The 21,646-nt window shown below is 40.6% G+C and overlaps 1 protein-coding gene across 1 annotated transcript; it reads left to right on the top strand.

Moving 5' to 3' along the window:
• Positions 1–5,236: 5,236 nt before the first annotated feature.
• LOC134616635 (alpha-amylase) lies at positions 5,237–10,495 on the top strand. Its single transcript, XM_063461557.1, has 9 exons — positions 5,237–5,404; positions 5,677–5,823; positions 6,092–6,289; positions 7,396–7,626; positions 7,921–8,054; positions 8,916–9,138; positions 9,221–9,342; positions 9,474–9,599; positions 10,306–10,495. Exons 1-9 carry the CDS (start codon positions 5,237–5,239, stop codon positions 10,493–10,495), a joined length of 1,539 nt encoding a protein of 512 aa, XP_063317627.1.
• The last annotated feature ends 11,151 nt before the right edge of the window (positions 10,496–21,646 follow it).

The raw sequence follows: 21,646 nt of genomic DNA, 5'->3' as shown, positions 1-21,646 counted from the left end.
AACCCGGATGCTAGCAAGCTGTGGGAAGAGCTGGGCATCGTTACGGACCAGTGTCTCCACCTCACTAGAGCAGCAGTACAAGTGGCGGGCAGAGCGCTCAGCATCATCGTCCTACAGGAGAGGGCAAGATGGCTGAACTTGTCGGGGCTTTCGGACGGAGACAAACGTGACATTCTGGATGAAAGCATCGACCCTGCTGGCCTTTTCGGGACCGCCGTTGCCACCATGCAAAGACGGTGCGAGGAGAAAAAGAAAGAGGGAGCGGCCCTGCAGCTGTGTCTCCCTAGGAAGACCCAGGCTGCGCCCCAGCCTCCACCTAGTCGCCGCACGTTCGCTCAGGTCACCAGCCGTCTAGCCGGCGTGCCGACGTTTAAAATCCCTCGCTGCCCAGCCCCGCTGCTGCTGCGTCACAGAGACCTCCATATGCTGCTGCTGTGGCTCTGTGATGAGCTCCGTTTGCTGCTGCTGCTGTGATGTAGAATCCCGGGAGCGGACAAAGTCTGCTAGCTCCCGAGCTTGTATTGTGTCCCGGGCTTTGTACAGATTGTCTGTTAAATCCGTAAATCCTCTGACCAGCTGGAAATGGGGATTCCCCTCGAGGATTGCCTTGATGGCATTAATTCCCACAGCCATCGCTCTTAAATTCGAAGTGTGGGAAATCCATTTTACCAGGCTGAAGATGCAGGCGAGATCGCTCTCCCCAGGTAGGTCAGCTGGGTCCATGTTGTGGTCGCGTCGTTCTGTCATGTACTGTGTGTGGGAGGCAGGAATGGCGGACCCAAAGTGCAGACTCCAGGAGGCGAAAAAATGCACTCAAACAGCTTTATTGCTGGATACCAAAATAACTAAATTGAAAATACAAATAAACTATGCAGACAGGCTGACGGACAGAACACAGTGTAGAATGAGGGACGAGGACAAGCAGGGGAAGACGCAGACAAGAGGTGAATAGGACCAAGAGGAAACAGCTGGGAGATGGCTGATACTGATTACACAGAGGAGACGGAGGAGCACGCAAAACTGACACTGACATAAGACACAGACCTTCAAAGTAAAACAGGAAACTCAACACACATGCAGAGACACGGACTCAGAACTGACTGAACAGGAACAGAGGGAGACAGAACCAAAACCTAACAACTATCAGATCTTAACAGAAGACACAACCAGAATAAACAAGAACATGAGATAATATTAACAAACACAAAACAGTGAGTCATCAGTAATGCTGTATTTGTCCAAAACAGCTTCAAGTTGCTTAGTCTCAACCTTTTCTAAAATTTTAATAATAAATTGTTAATAATAGTAATTTTGAGATTGGTCTATAACTGCTAAGAGGAGAAGACTGAGGCGCTTTTCTTGTTTGTTTGTTTTTTTAGGAGGGAATAACAGCATTCTTAGAATAAGCACGGACTTGTCTAAAGACTAGTAAAGTATTGATTATACTGAGCGCACAGCAACCAACAAACCAAAAGATATTATTTACAATACTGCCAATCCTCAACTTTAAAGTGTGATCACAATTTATTCCCAGTTTCTTTTTTAAAATTTCAATTTTTTAAATTATCAGAGATAAATTTAAACATTTTGGTTTTATATAAAAGGGGTTATGAGATAAATACAACCTGCCATTTTCCTTCAGGACACAAATAAATAACTACCAAATATTTAAAGATAGTGACACTATTACCCACATGTTTACTTTTCCATGTTTTAAAATTACACTCAAAGTAAATGGTGCTCAGTGTCATTATTTTCCGACAGATATTTGCCATCATAACAGACACAGACACACGCACGCACGCACACACACACACACACACACACACACACAAGCAGGTACCTTTCTATGCTTTTTATTTGCTTGATCCTAAAAGACAATCCATACAAATTTTACTGCTGAACACGGTTAAATACCTGTATCAAATGGTCAAGGACAGTGACACTATCAGCCCCTTTGACTTTTCCACGTTTTAAACCCAAAGTAAATAGTGCTCAGAGTGATTCATTTTCCACAAATAACTGCTATCACAACACACACACACACACACACGAAAAAGAAAACCAAAATAAAAACAATATGAACACAAGATAAAGCACAGACAAAGTGATCCTTTTGAGCCATGATTACGTTTGTGCTGACTTACACTGGATACACATACAAAATATATTATGCTGAGGGTAAAGTGGTGTGGTGGATAAGATTCTAAATTCTAATCCAGTCTGGGCCCAGAATCCAAAAACGTTTACCGTGGATAGGTTAATTGATAATTCTAAACTGACAATATGTGAATATCAGCATGAATATCTGTCTGTCTGTATGTGATAGCCCTGTGACAGCCCAGTGACCTGTCCAGGGCATACCCAATATATGACAGCCAGGATAGGCTCCAGGACCCTCTGTGTGTACCTTATAGGGACACATTAAACGATCCTTTCTTTTCCTGCTTCACACACACAGACATATACACGTTTGTGTGTATTTATCACTTTATTACTGCTGCAATGTAATAAAGTCCACTGATGATGCCATAGCCCTGACACTCCATGCTGCCCTGTCACACCTGGAGAAGAGAGACACGTATGTGAGAATGCTGTTTGTAGATTACAGCTCAGCATTCAACACCATCGTTCCCTCGAAGCTGGACAGGAAACTGCAGGATCTAGGACTGAGCAGCTCCCTCGGCAGCTGGATCCTTAACTTCCTGTCTGACAGACGCCAAGTGGTCAGACTGGGCAGCACCACCTCATCCCCCATCACACTGAACACTGGTGCTCCACAGGGGTGTGTACTGAGCCCTCTCCTGTACTCACTCTACACCTACGACTGCACGGCCACTAGAAACTCCAACATCATTGTGAAGTTTGCGGACGACACTACAGTGGTGGGTCTTATTACCAACGGTGATGAGACGGCCTACAGGGAGGAGGTCAGCGCCCTGACCCACTGGTGTCAAGACAACCATCTCACCCTCAACGTCGCGAAGACAAAGGAGTTGATAGTGGACTTCCGGAGGTGCAGAGGAGTACACACCCCCATCACCATCAACGGCGCCGCTGTGGAGAGAGTGAGCAGCTTCCGCTTCCTTGGTGTACATCTGGCTGAGGATCTTACGTGGTCAGTACACATAAACAAAACAGTGAAGAAGGCGCAGCAGCGCCTCTTCTTTCTCAGGAGACTGAAAAGATTCGGCATGAGCCCCCGCATCCTCAGGACCTTCTATCGCTGTGCCATTGAGAGCATCCTCACTGGATGCATCACCACCTGGTACGGCAACAGCACCGCTCACAACCGCAAAGCTCTCCAGAGAGTAGTGCGGTGTGCTGAACAGATAATTGGAGGTGAGCTTCCCTCCCTCCAAGACATCTACAGGAAGCGGTGCCTGAGGAAAGCGGGGAGGATCATCAAGGACTCCAGTCACCCCAGCCATAAACTGTTCAGACTACTACCATCAGGAAGGAGGTTCTGCAGCATCCGGTCCCGTACCAGCAGACTGAGAGACAGCTTTTTCCATCAGGCCATCAGACTGCTGAACACGTCATAGACACCTCACCCTCACTACTGGAACTTCAACATTATGCACTCCATACTGTATATAAATACCACTGTTTTGCACATACCAACCTCTGTATATTTTATATATCTTATTTTATTGTTTACTTTATTTCATTTGTAAAACATGTATATACATACTATATACACACCCAAACACACACACGTAGAAAAACATATTTAGTATACACATTCAGTAATGTATATACCTTTACATATTGTACATATATTTATTACTTTTTAGATTAGCCATTTTTATATTTTGCTTGTTTTACATTATTGTATTTTGCACAACTCTGTTGCTTGTGAAGCTCGCACACAAGAATTTCACTCACATGTACTGTACCAGTGTACCTGCACATGTGATGTGACAATAAAAGTGATTTGATTTGATTTGACAATGGTAAATCCAGGTGAAATCAAAATGATATTTTTAATACTAACATGATTATTGTTTTTGTCCATGAATTTAGAATTTGCTGTTTTAAAACAAAACTGAAAAAAATATCACACTAAAATCACATTATAAATTTTTGAATAAAATGCCAAATAGAAGTGCGGTGTGCCAGCTCACACTTGGGTATAAAAACGTGAATTCAGTGCACTGATTTTAGTCATTTTCATTTTAAACAAGTTGGTCACAGATTTCAAATATATTTGCATTGTCTGTGTTTAACTATGTGTGTGTATGTGTGTGTGTTTGTGTGTGTATATTGCAACTATTGAGTAAAATAATCTTTTGAAATTGAAATTACTCAGTAGTTGTGATATATATCCATCTTTTAAAATTAAATTTTTCTTAATGTTTTGAGAAATGCAAGGCACTCTTCTAATTTTCATAGTAAAATTCATTTTATATAAAAGGGGGTGTGAGCAAAATAGAAGCTGCTATTTTCCAGCTGAACACAGCTAAATCCGTCTATAAAACTGTCAAGGTCAGTGGCACAATTACGCCTGTTTACTTTTCCACTTTTTAAACTCAAAGTAAATAGTGCTCAGTGAGTAATTCACTTTCCACAAATAACTGCTATCACAACACACACACACACACGTACATGAAACATGTACAAAATAAAAACAATAACAATACAAGGTAAAGCAAAAGAAAAAGGGATTCTTTTGAGGCATGATTAAGTTTGTGCTGTGTGTGTGTGTGTGTGTGGGGGGGGGGGGGGGGGGGGGGTGGTGGTGATGGATAGCCGCCTTGCCATAAGCAATGTTATCGTATGGCAAGACGGCCGTGAGTTTAAATCCAGCCTGGGCTCTCCAGCTTCCTCCCACAATCCAAAAACATAGGTAGGTAAACTGGCAGTTCTAAAATGACCATATGTGAATGTGATGTGACGTGTTCAGGGCATACCCTGCCCCTCACTCTATGACAGCCGGGACAGGTTCCAGCACCTCCTGTGACCCTGAATTAGATAAGTGGAAAAAAATGGGTGGATGGTTGGATATTATGTACACCCTTATGTTTGTGTTTCTAATCTTGCCTCAAGGATTTTCCCCCTTTTTGCTTGGTTTACAAAAGCATGAAACTGTGTTAAAAATGCACCTGTTTGGTTTCCACACCCAATGATATATGCCATTCTCTCATTGGTCCAGCAGAGGAAAAAGTGAGTATAAATACTTTGAATACACTGCGGCAGAGTGTGACTGTTTTTGGTTTTCTCATCGATCAAAAGCATGAAGTTGTTCATCTTGGTGGCTCTGTTCGGGCTTGGCTTGGCCCAGCACAACCCCCAATTTAAGAATGGAAGGACTTCCATCGTCCACCTGTTTGAGTGGCGTTGGGCTGACATTGCTCAAGAGTGTGAACGCTTCTTGGGTCCCAAAGGCTTTGGCGGAGTTCAGGTATGTATAGCTGAGTAGCTGAGCATTGAGGGAAACATTGGACAATCCTTTCTTTTCCTGTTTCATACACAGACACATGTGTGTGTTGTGGTTTTGTTGTGTGTTTGTGTGTGTTTACTATTTCTATTATTATCAAAACTATTATCAATATCATCAAACTATGCTTTTTACATTCTCATTGGAATTATGTCTAAACTATCTTTTTACTAATATTTTGACTCACTAGCACTGAGAATTTTTTTCACAAGTCCTGACTCCTTTGCGCTCCTCAGATCTCTCCTCCAAATGAACACATTCTGGTGAACAATCCCTTCAGGCCCTGGTGGCAGAGATACCAGCCAATCAGCTACAACCTCTGCTCAAGATCTGGCAGTGAGGCAGAACTGAAAGACATGATCACCCGCTGCAACAACGTTGGGGTAAACTAAATTACAGTTGGCATTTAATGTTAGGCATTGCATACTTCAGACTTCTTCATTTGACAGACGTCTGGACATGTGGAGCCTCGTACAGAACAACAAGCTAATACCAAATTCTATTTATGACACTTTTAGAACAACATTATAGAAACAGTACCTGGCGGGTTAGGATAAATTCATCAAAATCAGCAATTTAACAAATTAGTATGATTTGAAATGACCATGCAAAGAAAATGAATAAAACTGACCAAGTTATGTTAACTAACAGGTTAACATCTATGTGGATGCTGTTATCAACCACATGTGTGGATCTGGTGGCGGAGCAGGAACCCACTCTTCATGTGGAAGCTGGTTTGATGCTGGCAAAGAAGATTTCCCCAGTGTCCCATTTTCTTACTTGGACTTCAATGACAATAAGTGCAAGACTGGGAGTGGTGAAATTGAGAACTATGGTGATATATATCAGGTAAGAAATGTCACACAGACCAGTCAAAGTTTATTTTAAAAGTTTACTCTTTTAAACATTGACTTAAGCTCTTCATACTGATTTCTATTATTTTGACCTTTCTGGGTGTTTTACACCAAATTCCTTTTTTGACTGTTGGCAAAGTCTACCTACACAATCAGGAGAGGAGGAAGTAAATTATATACACTGATACATCTTAAGCTCTTGAAATTTTCGTATTTAACTTTTTTAGACAATGACGTAATTATGTTGTCTAGCAGTTACCTTTAACAGGCTAAAATGAACAATTTAGCATCTTCATTGTGTCAATAAAAACATGAATATTATAATTTATGATTATTATGATGGCATCACGTTGCTTGGCAATCACCTAACGCCTTACTAAAATAATAATAATTATATAAGAGAGTAGGACCTGATCATTGTACGGGATCCAAATTTTTCCAACCCTACATTTATTGTCTATGTAATTATATAAACAACAACCAATATCCCTCTTGTGTGACTTTTCACATGACCAGACCAAGGAAAACTATAGCATGATGATAAATAATGATACATTTTTAAAAATGTATTTGTAAGATAAGCCTTAAAATACACATACTGTTATGATAGCATTTTAATTTTAGTCATTACTGACGTTTCTTGTTTTTTTTTTAAAGGTGCTAAACAAAACCAGGAAGACTGAAGCTTTAGTTTATTAAACGTGCCGTTTTGAAATAGCAAACCTTATTAAGATCAAGAAAATTGTGAAATTTTAAAGCATATATTTTATACTTGATTTTTCTATTACCAAATATTCTAATAATATAGTCTATACTTTCAGATGCTGAACACAACCAGAGCATATTCCTTCTTGTTCACTGAATTTCCTAATTTGAACTGAATTTTCAAAAACAGGCAAAGCTGAAAAAAAAAATCATCTTTAGTTAGAGAAGAGACATTTGTGTCTACCTTCTCATCTTTCTTGGAAACTTTTAGAATGACTACATTGATTCCACTAAACTTTCTAATTTAGAATACTATAAGTAGAAACATATCAATTCCAGCACAGTGTACGTCTTGCTTCTTAGCTCCACAATCTGAATAAATATTAACTGCTCTAGGTACGTGACTGCCGTCTGGTGGGTCTGCTGGATCTTGCCCTGGAGAAAGACTATGTTAGGGGCAAAGTGGCCGAGTACATGAACAAGCTGATTAACATGGGTGTGGCTGGATTCAGAGTGGATGCCTGCAAGCACATGTGGCCTGGTGATCTGAGTGCTGTCTATGGTCGTCTGAACAACCTTAACACCCAGTGGTTCTCCGGTGGCTCCAGACCTTTCATCTATCAGGAGGTCAGTGTTTCTGGACAAACTGTATCTAGAGCAGCCATCAAACAGGATGGAAGAGAAGCATTTACAAATACAAACATTCAAGGAGAATACGTGAACATTAAAGTAACTACTATTTGGCAAGAAAACAAAAGCACATAATGGTATACAAAATTGAAGATTATGGTAGTAACAGAAAGAAACAGAAACAAAGTGATTTTATTTATTTAAACCCATTCTAATTTACAGATTATGGATGGTATACATTTTGAACTGAATCAGCTTTCTGGGGTATGAATTTTGCTCTTTTCACTCTAGGTTATTGATCTGGGAGGTGAGCCCATTACAGCTAATGAGTACGTCAGCCTTGGAAGAGTGACTGAGTTTAAATATGGCGCCAATCTGGGAGAGGTCTTCAGAAAGTGGAACAACCAGAAGCTTTCCTACACTAAGTATGTGTTGTTTCTACTAGTGTATCTAAGGAAAATATTACACAATTTAATAGACAAGATTTTTCTTTTCTTTTTTTAGATATAACAGAGATATGTCATTGTTAGCTATGCTCTTTGTAAAGGAAAAACAAACTGATAAAAACTACTATAAAGGTGCAGGGGCCGACCAATTGGTTGCATTTTAAGTTAAGTTAAAGTCAAATTCACATCCATCATATGTTGACTTTTTCAGAAGCAGAATTTTACGGGAGGGAAATTTTGCTTTACCATGTGCAGGATACATCCATTTCAAGTATCAATGGACTTTCAGTTAATGTCAGACCATAACCCATCAGCTAGCTGGCTTGCCGATGAACCCAGTGAAGCCATGTAGTGAATCATGGCCATAAATATCAATAAATACTTGTTATATTAATCGTTGACACTCACCCCAACACCACCTTTTATTTCTTTTTTGCTTAACCTTCATTACCTTTTCCCCACATGTCTTTTTCTTTCTGAAGTGCACAAGTCCATTGGACAATGATCTATCTAATTCCTAGTTGAATTCTTTTCTTCTTATCAGATTAGAATGCTTGGCACGTCTTTTTCACTTCTTTTGTTGTTTGATCCTCCATGGCTGCTCTTAATCGAATGTAGCAAATTATCAAGATACTACATGTTGCTTTGCAATAGCACTGCAAATTATTAAGATACTACATGTTGCTTTGCAATAGCACTGCATAAATTAGGCTTAAGTGTAGTTAGAGCAACCAGTGCAAACTCTATCTTAAGTACTGGTCTGAACAAAGACTTAGTAAAGATCAGCTCTAATAAAAATAAATAAATAAAATACATTTCTTTTTTCTTTGCTGTATTTAGGAACTGGGGAGAAGGATGGGGTTTCATGGCTAACGGGAATGCTCTCGTCTTCACTGACAACCATGATAACCAAAGAGGCCATGGTGCTGGCGGTGCATCCATCCTTACATTCTGGGACCCCAGGCTCTACAAGATGGCTGTTGCTTACATGCTTGCCCACCCTTACGGTGTAACCAGGGTCATGTCTAGCTATCGGTGGGACCGCAACATTGTAAACGGACAAGTATGTTCACAAGTATAATGCAATATTTAGTGTGTATTAGACACTCTTTTGTTGAATCCGTTCATTAATGCTTGTATTATAGGATCAGAATGACTGGATTGGACCCCCCAGCAATGGTGATGGGTCAACCAAGCCTGTTACTATCAACTCTGACCAGACCTGTGGGAATGGATGGGTTTGTGAGCATAGATGGCGTCAGATCACGTAAGTCCACAGAAATCAGGAGAAAGCACACTGACCTTATGCAAATTCACATTCTTCTGCTTTTTCAGCTAGACCATCAAAACTGTAGACATCATGTATTATGATTGTAATTTGCCCTTTCTCCTATTTAGTAACATGGTCACTTTCCGTAATGTGGTCAATGGACAGCCTCACTCCAACTGGTGGGACAACCAGGGCAACCAGGTTGCCTTTGGCCGTGGTAATCGTGGTTTCATCATTTTTAACAATGAGGACTGGTAAGGATTATGTTCTCGTTGTTTGTGTGTGACAGCTTCCTGATACTTCATTTTAAATTAAAACAAATGATTTCACCATTAAAATAAAACATTTGCTTAAATGTTTGAGAACGAGACTGCTTGGGCACATATCAAAATAGAGCTAATATGACCATAATTTACCAAAAACATTTACAATTTCTACATTACATTTATTGTAATTAGAAAAAGCTTAGTTCAAACATGTCTATAGTCTTTTAAGCATTATTTCTTCCATTAGAAATGGAATTCTGTTTCATAAAGAGCACTATTAATTGTATGTAAAAATAAATAAAAACTACTACAACAACTACTACACTACTACTACAATAATAATAATAATAATAAGTATTAATATATAATTATTAGTTATTATATAATTATTATTATAGGATATATATAATTATCATATAATCCACAAAAGACATCTGGAAATGAAATGTCTACAAAGTACACTTTTGCTTATTCCAAACAAGCACTGTATTATTTTGGTAACAGATTGGACTGCTGAGTCAGTAAAACTTTTACCAGATATGTAATGCCTTCCTTTGCCCAAGTGGTATTATATTGCTTCATATTTGTTTAATTGTCTTGAAAGCAGAATAAATACAAGAAGGCAATGGAGTTTAATTGTGGCACTCTTACGACTTTAACACTGGGTTGATCTTTATTTTCGATTTCATTTCAGGGACCTGAACGTCACCCTGAACACAGGCTTGCCTGGTGGCACCTACTGTGACGTCATCTCTGGTCAGAAACAAGGAAGCAGCTGCACTGGGAAGCAGGTCAGTGTTGGTGGTGATGGCCGTGCCACCTTCTCAATCAGCGGCAAAGATGAGGACCCCTTCATCGCTATCCATGCAGATTCTAAGCTGTAAATCCTGGAAATATGACTTCAAATGAATCTTTAAAATTCAAATAAAGCTGATTTTAAAAACTGAAGATGTTCTTTGTCATTTTTGACATAATATTTTGTTTATATTTAAACAACAGACTGACATGTAAATACATATAAATAGCAGTCCCACCACTTCATATGTCATAATTTTAATGCCTGACTACCTTATCAAATACTGAATATTGATCACCTATTGTGTACTGAGTTTCCTGTTTTATTTATAATCACTTGTGTGTGAGCTGCTTTGTGTCATATAAAACATCTTTGCATGTCATTTAAGTACTTGCAAGTTAAAGGATAATGTACTCCACAGGCATGCATAACATGCAGTGATCTATTCATATAACATCATTAGAACAAACACTGAAGACCTCATACCTATTTTATGAGCTGCATATAGCCACACCCCAATTTCCCTATATAAGGAAACATGTTTACCTGGAGGTGAAGTCAAAAGAGCAGGGATGATCATTTAAGAGAGACGTCTGAACCTCTAACCCTCTGCTGCACACAATTTGATGGTACAGTACATGCTGAAAATCATTCAACATCATTTACTTTGGGCCATTTTATTGACAAAACAAAAAAAGATCTATATTTTGGACACCCCCTCTCTAACATATTTTTTCATTGCCTTGGGGCAACATTGTGCAACGATGGTAAAAAACAACAGAGAAAATGATTAACTCATAGATCGTAACACAACTTTTAGAAAGCAATAAAAAACATCTGAAATCTTCCAGAAATGTCAACAAATTTTGATACAAACTGAACTGAAAAACACTGGAAACAAATTTGACATATATGACTTATTATCCAGTATCATATCAAATTTATTCTCATGTTGTCAGACAATCTTGTCACACTGTGTGAAACGTTAAAAACAGTTCTTCTGTGCTGTAAAACAGAGGTGCACATGGGTCGGTCGCAAATGAAACGGCTCCTAGAGCCGGCTCTTTGAAGTGAACAACGGGAGCCGGCTCCTTATTGGGAGCCGTGTTTTTTTTTTCTTTTTTTCTGACACCAAGAAAAAAAGCAAAATCTGGAACCATTTCAATTTCATTGACAATACAAAGGCAGAGTGTAGAGTCTGCAAGAAAAGAATATCATATAGAGCCAGCTCCACAAACAACCTGCACAGGCACCTGAGAACTGTCCACCCATCAGTGCAATGGGAAGATAAAACACAGTCAGCTGAGTGCGATATTAATGAAGGTGCAACTATTGCAGTTGCTGCTGCACTATCTACAGCATCATGCCATATACCACCACAACCACCTAAACCAACCCAGAGCTCTATGAGGCAGCTTTTGCAGAAGTCTGTGACCCCAGCAAGACAGAACCTAATTGATGAAGAGTTGGAAAAAATGATTGCACTTGATTTCTAACCATTTTTAGTTGTGGATGATAAAGGATTCAGGAAAGCAACAAAACAATTGGCTCCCTGTTAAATGCTGAATTCAAATCAAAATCCTGCTCCTCACATACAAGGTCTTAAATAATCAGGCCCCATTTTATCTTAATGACCTTGTAGTACCATATCACCCTATTAGAGAACTTCGCTCTCGCACTGCAGGCTTACTTGTTGTTCCTAGAGTATTTAAAAGTAGAATAGGAGGGAGAGCCTTCAGTTTTCAGGCCCCTCTTCTGTGGAATATTAAATCTGGTTCTTGTCATTCTTTTACTGAATAGAGAGAACACGAGTCAGTTGGTCAAAATATTTATAATTATTTTATTTAATCATCTTTCGGAAGAGAGAGACATGCACAGCCCAAAGCCATTTTGCAGATCTCTAGCATTAGAAGCCAAAATGTGTATCATACAGGTGTTATTTTGGTCCTTTACACGTCACACATAGTTTGGATAAAAACAACTTCATCTGGCCTGAGTTGATGTGTGTGTGTGTTACTTAGTTCTGCTTTTTCTCCCTGTACTGGTTTCCTGTATTTTATTAATAAGCCTCTGCAGCTCTGCACTAAACTTCCTGTTTTTCAGTCTGGCTGAGCACTTGGTTTGTGAGTCAAAGCTGGCCTTGCTTAATACAGGCCTTTATTATTAAAATACATAAAACAATACAATCAGAAAATAAGCACTAAGAACATATATTTATTCTTTAACAGGAACCAGCTTCCCGTTTGGATTCGGGAGACAGACACTATCTCTACTTTTAAGATTAGGCTTAAAACTTTCCTTTTTGCTAAAGCATATAGTTAGGGCTGGATCAGGTGACCCTGAATCCTCCCTTAGTTATGCTGCAATAGGCATAGGCTGCCGGGGGATTCCCATGATGCATTGAGTTTTTCCTTTCCAGTCACCTTTCTCACTCACTATGTGCTTGCTCATAGGCAGGGCTCTAGAGTGCGACCAATTTGGTCGCAAATGCGACCACATCTTTCAGTGGTGCGACTAAAAAAAAATATTTGGTCAACTGTTCGGGTAACAAAAAACAAAAAAAATCTCTGCAACTCTCCGTGTGGTCAACAACAGACACACATTACGCCCCTATCGTGGACTAAACCAATCAGAGATATTCAGGGGCGTGACCTCTCTGATTGGCCGTGGTCCAGTTGAAAGTGCAGGTGGAAGAGAGAGGTGAGTAGCTTGAATAAGGCAATATCAATTCATTAACGGATTCCACACAGAGACGTAAACACAGAGCGACCCGACGCATCAGAATCAGCTTTGTCTCTCTCGGCTTTCTCACCCGACGGCCCGTAGACGGATACGCTGTCGGAGCTCACCGAGCCCACCGTCCGCGCTGTGTTTACGTCTTTTTTGCGCTAATTCTGAGCTGCAGGTTTTGTCTCTCTCCAACCAAAATTCGCCGAGCCAGCAGCAAACTGCGCTTCACATTTGATCAATGTCGTCATGAATTCCCTCTGACTTTTGCTGTTTTGCTTCCACCACGATAAAAATTACACTTCATGCACAGCTCTCTGTGTACTTCAAGAACAGTTTCCCACCGGCTCACTCCTTGGCGGCTGCTTATTGGGGCCTGGAGCCTGGGGCTCGCTCGGGCCACTTTGGGGATGGGGTGCCCTCGGCCTCACGGCCCGGGGCTCGGCCACTCAGGCACAGCTGGCTGCCGGCGGAGCTCACGGGCACGTCACTGCAACCCCCCCTGGCTTCTGCTCCGCGGCTGCTGAGTGACCCCTCATCTGGGACTCTCCTCAGCTCTTTCTGGGACAGTGGCGCGGCTGCCCCTCTGTTGGTCTTCCTTGGTCTCTTGTGTTCTGGGGGCCTCTGGATGTCTGGAGTCTTGATCTCCTCCATACCTGCTTCATGCCCTGGAGGTCGGGGCAGTGGCCCCCCACACCCTCTAGCAGATCATTACATGAAGGAACCTTTTAAAAACAAGCGCGTTCATGCTCACAGGTGTACACACGGGTGATCACACACACAAATTACACCCTTTTTGGCTCCTACCTCAAAGCACACTGTGCGCTGTCGATCTCACGTGCTGCACAATAATGTTTAATATTTAGTATTTACTGTCATATTCTCATATATCATTGTGATGTTGTTTATTCTATTACTCTCGTTTTCTTCTGCTTGCTTTCTTTTTTCTTTCTCAACAGGTGATCCAGGTGATCGATATATGTATTTTTTGTCTGCTTATTCTGTTGGTTTTTGTTTTTTGCCCTTTTTCCCCGTCCCTCTTCTCAGGTTTTTTTCTTTCCCTCTTTCTTTCTCCACATTCTCTCCTCCAGTCAAGTCTGTCCCGTATTCAGCAAGTGAAAATAAAATAAACAATAAAAAGTTGAATCAAATGGACCATTACGGCAAGGCTGGGATGGTCCATTTGGTAAAGTAAATCTGTTGGGCATCTTTCTTCGCCTTTAGACAATAATTCTGATGGCAAAAGAACCAAACGGGACAGGTTAAAAAAAAAAAAAAAAAAAAAAAAAAAGAACAGTTTCCCGTCTCAAATCTGTTTTCTGCATTATTCATTTGCTTATTACCCACCAGTCTACCATTGTTTACAGCGCTGTCTTTTTCTTTTTTCACTTAAATGACCTCGGACAAGAAAGCCTAATTTCTGCTGTTCAATACTGAAGAAATTTAAACTTCTTAAAATTATGCAAAATTGCAGAATATTGCAGAATATTTGTAAGGTTATCTGCTATAAAAAGCCAGACCAGAAAAGTCTCCTTCATGTTTTTCTGTGTTTTATTCTCAGTTACTTTCACACAAAGGCATCTGCTGTGATGTTCACAATTCTGATGAAGTCTCACATGTATCAGTACTGATAAATGATCAGATTTATAATATTTCTGACTGTCTGAGGCTAAATTGAATCGAATCAGGACTTTGAGAACCGGAATCGAATGGATTATAGAAATCAGTGATGATACCCAGCCCTAGTGAGCAGCCTAGGCCCGACAGAAGTGGATGTAGCTGTGGGTAATAAGAAAAGATGAAAAGAACTATTGATAACTTTTTTGTTAAGTTAAGGCCTGATCCGTCTGAAATTCATAGCCAGCTCTGACACGGTGCCATCAATCTTTGAATGCTGAAAAAGCACAGTGTATCCAGAAAACACATTATATGCTGCAATAAATGCACTGCCCAAGTGTCCCCTCTCCCCATTGTCTTTCAGCAGCAGGCAGCAGCAAACAGGTCGTCAGAGGAGCCAAGATGATGATTAAGTTTAACATTTTCTACAATATTGACAAAGCACTTTAAGCACAAGTTTGTTAGTTAATAATTTAGAAATGAATATTGTCTGTGTGGACTTCCCCCCCAAAGAAAGTGCACATGTAAAACTGTGGTGTTAAGCGATGCGGTTGAAAAATTTGAGTGCGCCTAACTTTTGTGCCAGTACGCCTAAATTTTTAAAGTTAGGCGTACCGGTGCGCCCATGTCAAAAAGTTAGTCTAGAGCCCTGCTCATAGGGGATCATATGATTGTTGGGTTTTTCTCTGTATCTATTATTGTAGGATCTACTTTACAATATAAAGCGCCTTGAGGCGACTGTTGTTGTGATTTGGCGCTATATAAATAAAATTGAATTGAATTGAACTGAACAACCTGAAGAGCTGCTTGGGAGCCGAGCCAAAAGAGCTAGTTCTCTAAAAAGAGCTGGAATTCCCATCCAGCTATTATTACTATATCCGCTATTATCAGTGTTGGGAAGGTTTTAAAGCTTTTAAAATGTATTTCACTACAGATTACAGAATACATGCCCCAAAATGTATTTTGTAACATATTCCGTTACGTTACTCAATGAGAGTAACGTATTCTGAATACTTGGGATTACTTAATATATTATCATGGTTTTTACAACTACATGAATTTACTATTGCTGTGTGATTTATTACTATTGCTTAAGGTTACTTGCCATACCAATACAAACTAGATTTTAAAATCTTAATATAAAATAAGTAACAGTAGGGTGGACATTAGGTAAGGCTGCACTTTTTGCAGCGATCTCATATAGAAAATTATTCCGCATGTATATAAAACAGGTCCGCGGCTCCGAACCATATTAAAGGGACCCCTGGCTAATACATCGGGTTCCGTGTCGGGCTCGTAGCCGAAAACTAGCTTTACTTTTGTAACACCCGTCCCACATTCTATTGAGAGGGGCCCTGGGTTCCTGTTGTTACTTTCCTACTGATACTCCCTTTTTAATGCTTATGGTATAAAATATGCAATAAAACTACACTATATGGAAATAAACCACACACAAGCAGGTCAATTATAAAGTTAACTCCGCTTTAGTGAATGATTATTAATTTTACTTATTTTCTTTTGTGTTGTTAATTAAAGTTTGTTAAACAATGGTAAGGTATCTACCTCAACAGAAACAAAATAATCAAATAATATTGTGGGCCCACACGCACTCTCACCGACGCACACACACCTCAAGTGCTACAGTCTCTCTGCTAGCAAACCCCTCGTTGCAGGCCTGAGTCGTGGCTCGGGTGCGTTGGGACCTAAAACAATATGGTCGCTTCACTTGTTTCCAAGCAATAAAATAAAAAGCACGTGCAAACAATAGTACTCACACCTCCAGGCAGTTCAAGGGGATAGCGGGGAAACTGGGTCAAGGCCACCAGCAGGCTGCGGCAGCAGCACTCACAGTCGTCCTCGCCACGTGCTCCCACGTGAACACATAACTTCAGCACACCAGCAGAAGGGACCTCTCTGACACGCCAGCAAGACGTCCGTCTCCTCCTACTGAATCACACAACCCCGCTAAATGCCAGTTCACATGCGATAACAGAACAAGAGCTTAACGAATATTCTAGGCTGTGCTAGCGGCTAATCGCGGTTAGCCCGTTTTACACAATAACATAAGGCACAAGTGTCAGACAAAATTGGCATTTACCTCTAGTGATGGTAAATTCGATTCTTTTTACTGAATCGAGTTTTAATGAGTCACTCACCAAAGTGAATCGGGTTTCTTGAGTCATTTGAGTCACTGAGTCAGTTGACCAGAGAGTGCAAAAATTTATATTTTCACTCAAACTTAATTTGTTTCTCTTTTAATGTAAATCCTACTGCTAAGATGAATGATTGTAAAAGAAAACAACTATTTTCTTAAGAGCAAAAAAGAGCAAAAAAATTCTAAAGGGAACATTTATTTATTTTTATTTTATTTTATTGGTATTTTCCTTAAATGTGTCAAATATATATTTTCTCATCTAAATGTCCACTGAGCTGTGAGCCAGGGGGCGGTAAAGTGCCTTAACATTGGTTGCCAACCAAGAAGAAGAAGAAGAAGCTGTGAGCCAGGAGGGAGGGGGTGAGTGAGTGAGTCAGTGATTCGTTCAACTCGTTTGAGCTGTGAGCCAGGAGGGAGGGGGTGAGTGAGTGACTCAGTGATTCATTCAACTCGTTTGAGCTGTGAGCCAGGAGGGAGGGGGTGAGTGAGTGACTCAGTGATTCGTTCAACTCGTTTGAGCTGTGAGCCAGGAGGGAGGGGGTGAGTGAGTGACTCAGTGATTCGTTCAACTCGTTTGAGCTGTGAGCCAGGAGGGAGGGGGTGAGTGAGTGACTCAGTGATTCGTTCAACTCGTTTGAGCTGTGAGCCAGGAGGGAGGGGGTGAGTGAGTGACTCAGTGATTCGTTCAACTTGTTTGAGCTGTGAGCCAGGAGGGAGGGGGTGAGTGAGTGAGTGATTCGCCTTACGCTATGATTCAGCACAGCAAGGGAGGGGGTGAGTGATTCAGTGATTCGTTCAACTCGTATGAGCTGTGAGCCAGGAGGAAGGGGGTTAGTGAGTCCTGAGTGATTCGCTTATGCTATGATTCAGCACAGCAAGGGAGGGGGTGAGTACCTCAAATGTGCTGTTAGCAGGGCCGTGCAGAGACGTTTATAGGGGCGGGTGCTCAAAGCTAAAAAGGGGCACACTGAACCAGGCTGAATAACAACAACACACATTCATCAAGAATCTAATATCTAATATCACTGTTGTGAGGCAAAGCAAACGTAGCCTATGTTTTACCTGATGGGTACAATGTTGCTGTTGAGGGGTTGCTGCTGCTCCTGCTGCTGATAGTGCTGGAGGGCAGGGCTGTGTTGATCTGAGACTGTAGACATTAAAAGGTCCATAGGAGAGATGGTAGCTGATTAAACAAGTGTCATGAGATAATAACAAAATGCAAAGATTGGTGACAGCGCTTGGAACCATAAGGCAACAAAAAACTGAGAAATAAACAAGGCTCTGCCTGTGATTCACTCTTTGCCTCTCTTCCTCCTTCTATTTCCTCATCTCATCTATCACTCTCCACTTGCTGTCCATCTGAGAACAAGGCACAACTTGCTATTGCAATAAACTATTATTTAATTATCCACACTTAACAACTCTTACACTTAATCTATAATAAAATGATGACAGAAAAATGTTATAGAAGCAAAACATTTCAGTTGTGCTTATTATTATTTTTATACTGGAATACCTCTCCAACAACTTGTACATGTGTTAATGTTACCTGTGCTCTTTGTAATCCAGCTGCTGAGGGATTCACTGCCTTTAGTAGCTCACACAGCTCCTACTGTTTCCTCCTCATGTCCTTACCAGCCATGTCTGGACAATGTTATATCATGAGTAATAATTTAAAAAATCCATATACATAAAACACACACATGCATGCACACACAGTGACATTTTAGACCTTCTTCAGAATACTGTATGTACTGTGGGCACAAGTTTCCATCATGGTGCTGATCCAGAATCCTTCCCTTATTATTTATTACTAGAGCTACAATAATAAAGCAATGAGGGAAAAAAAGTAATAAATATGAAATAATGTATTTATGATGATTCCATTTGTTTCACTATCCACTCTGTGCAGGCAGAAAGCTTATTACATTTTTAAACTGTAGAGATACAATAATTTTGCAAAATCAGCATTTTGTCTCATTTAAAATATAAATCTAATATAATCTGTTTCTTAATGTATGTTCTTTAAAATACAGCGTGTTTTTTAAATATTATAATTATAATAATCCATAATTATGTGGACATGCATATTAGATCGTTTTAAGTGAAATATAATCCCTCCAGAAAGGCAGGAAAAGCCCTGTAACTTACTTTAAAACTAAATATGTTCCCTAAAACGGTGGACAGAGCTACAGACCCATGACAGCCTTACCCAGTTAGCCAGCAGCTATGACCAGCACTACTTGTGCAGTTAATAAAAGGACAGGTAATGTTTGTCGCGCTGTTACACACACAGCACGCTCATTTGTTTCAGTTCGTCAGTTGTCACAAGACAGCTTACCAACGTGTACATAATAAGCTAATACTCCTGTGTGCTATACACTACAGTGTACGCTGTACACCTACTTACTGGTTTTGTCGCATCAGTCTGTGTGTCTGAGGTAATTTGTAGCTGTGTCCCAAAACGTCGGCTGCATCCTTCGGAGGACCCGGCCTTCGCGGTCTACGTGGGCCGGGTCCTTCGAAGACCGAGAAGGCCGGAAGTGCGAGGCTGTGAAATGGGACGGTCTAGCCTTCAGATTCCTACAGCTCCGGACCGCAAAAAATGCGCGTGCTCTTTGTGAGCTCGTTCCCGGCTCGTAACCAGCGCGTTCTGCCGTCAAGGGCGATCATTGGTTAATGGTGATCATGTGACTGATGCAAGCCAGATCCTTTTATTTAGCAAAACTGTGATTAATAGTTAAATAGTTGAGGGGCACAAACAGGGCTCCGCACGCACACACACATTTAAAAAAAAATAATTAAAAAAAAATTTGCCTCAACAAAAGGGCACTTTGGGCACCCATCAGGAAAGGGGCGGGTGCTCAAGCCCCTTCCGCCCCCCCCCCGCACGTGCCTGGCTGTTAGCATGCTAGCTGAGCGATGCTACTGTGAACCGTCTTGATGTGAGCTTCTACTCAGGGTTTTTTCTTCCAGTTCAGAGCAGGAATGTTTTTGTTAATAAACTGGCTGTTGTTTTTTTCCCCACAATTTTAATTATAAGCTAGATATATTTCTACTAATGGAATTAGTTTGCTAACAGCAACAGGGATGAGTCAGTGAGTCAGTTGCACTTGTGAATCATGATTCACGAGTCAGTAAAGTGATTCTCGAGTATTGAACGATTCGTTCACGAATCGAACATCACTATTTACCTCACAGTAGGGTACAACAGATTTCCACTCCAGCTAACTATCCGTCAACCCGAAAATACGTCACCCTTCTATAAACTCCGCGTCCACTCAACACTGTTGTTCAGCTCTCGTCTCTCTCGCTTCCTGCAGAGTGCACACGGCTCCCCACTTACTCCCACCCCCTCTACCTGAGACTACTTCAGGGTTCACTGGAGCTGTAGTACATATCAATACTATATCAAAAATAATGATATAAACCTCAAAATACAAATAAAAAGGCTGTGCATTTAACTGACACACATCACATACCTTACAGGCATTTGTATACACATTATTGAACACAGTGAACATTTGCATTTAACTATCAATATAAATGAACTATTTAAATAATGACCTATTTATATAGCCAGGGCTACACTTTGTTGTCTGTGTCAACTTTGCTAGCGAGAGACAGAGAGCAGCGTTGAAAGGCTGCTCCAACGGAACTTACTGTTTCGGAGGAAAACACGAACACAGTGTACAGTCGAGTCTTAATAGCTTACTTACAACTGGGCTCTTCAGGCACTCTTTTTGGCTGCAGTGGTTATTATTATATTTACATGCTACCATCTCCTGTTTCTGGTCGGTAACAACTCTCCTTGTCGACTCTCCTTTTTCTCCCTCCCTCACGCTCACAGACACATGACCGGTATGGCAGTCCATTCTTCCTGCAGCACTGTCTACACTGCCCATGAGGCTACATTCTTTAGGGCTATGCCTTCATATTAAATCATTTTTTGAATAATAATTTTAAAAAATATTTCTTCACGTCATTATGCGGGCCGCAAGTAAGGGTGACATGGGCTGCGAGATTGAGACACAGGCATTAGAGCCTCTTAATGTGTGTTCTCTTTCAAACATTCGTTTCGGTGTCTCACTATGGGGAACGCTCTCTCAGCATTCACCTCAGAAGCCTCTATGTCATTACTCCAGTCAGCATTGGCTGGCAGTCGTGACGCTTGTGTCAGGGAGGGGCCACCCTCCTCCCTATAAAAGGGTGTGACGCAGCGTCACCCGTCCAGTGTTGCCAACTTAGCGACTTTGTCGTTATATTTAGCGAGTTTTCAGACCCCCTTAGCGACTTTTTTTCTAAAAAGCAACTAGCCAGAAATCTGGCGACTTTTTCTGTTGTTATTGGAGACTTATTTATCAGGGGTGCAACGATACACAAAATTCACGGTTCGGTTCGGTTCGATACTTTGGTGTCACGGTTCGATATTTTTTCGATACAAAAAAATGTTCATGCATTTTTAATTTGTCATTTATTAAAATCATAAATATATATTTAACTCAAAAGTACAGTTTTTAAATTTAATATTGCTGAAACAACAAAATAATAAAAAAAAAAATCTATCTGATCGAGAAATCACTCATCTTTGGAAAAGAGAGTTTATTACAGAGAAATGGCTCTTTCCAAAATAAAAGCTATACTATACGCTTCTTCTGGGGTATATTCTCAGCAGCATATTAAACATATCAGGTCCCCATAATGAGAATCATGTGCTAGCGGCTGTCTAAATGACTCGGG

Source organism: Pelmatolapia mariae, linkage group LG18, assembly GCF_036321145.2.
Source record: "Pelmatolapia mariae isolate MD_Pm_ZW linkage group LG18, Pm_UMD_F_2, whole genome shotgun sequence".
Taxonomy (NCBI): Eukaryota; Metazoa; Chordata; class Actinopteri; order Cichliformes; family Cichlidae; genus Pelmatolapia; species Pelmatolapia mariae.
The sequence above is the reverse complement of the archived record's forward strand: the minus strand, read 5'-3'. Positions and strand labels throughout refer to the sequence as shown.

What these genes read in the sequence shown, in the direction of transcription:
- LOC134616635 (XM_063461557.1), top strand. Translation starts at nt 5,237, where the DNA reads ATGAAGTTGTTCATCTTGGTGGCTCTGTTCGGGCTTGGCTTGGCCCAG. An exon ending in ACTATGGTGATATATATCAG is followed by an intron (nt 6,290 to 7,395) that starts GTAAGAAATGTC and finishes TAACTGCTCTAG; the next exon opens with GTACGTGACTGCCGTCTGGT. An exon ending in GACCTTTCATCTATCAGGAG is followed by an intron (nt 7,627 to 7,920) that starts GTCAGTGTTTCT and finishes TTTTCACTCTAG; the next exon opens with GTTATTGATCTGGGAGGTGA.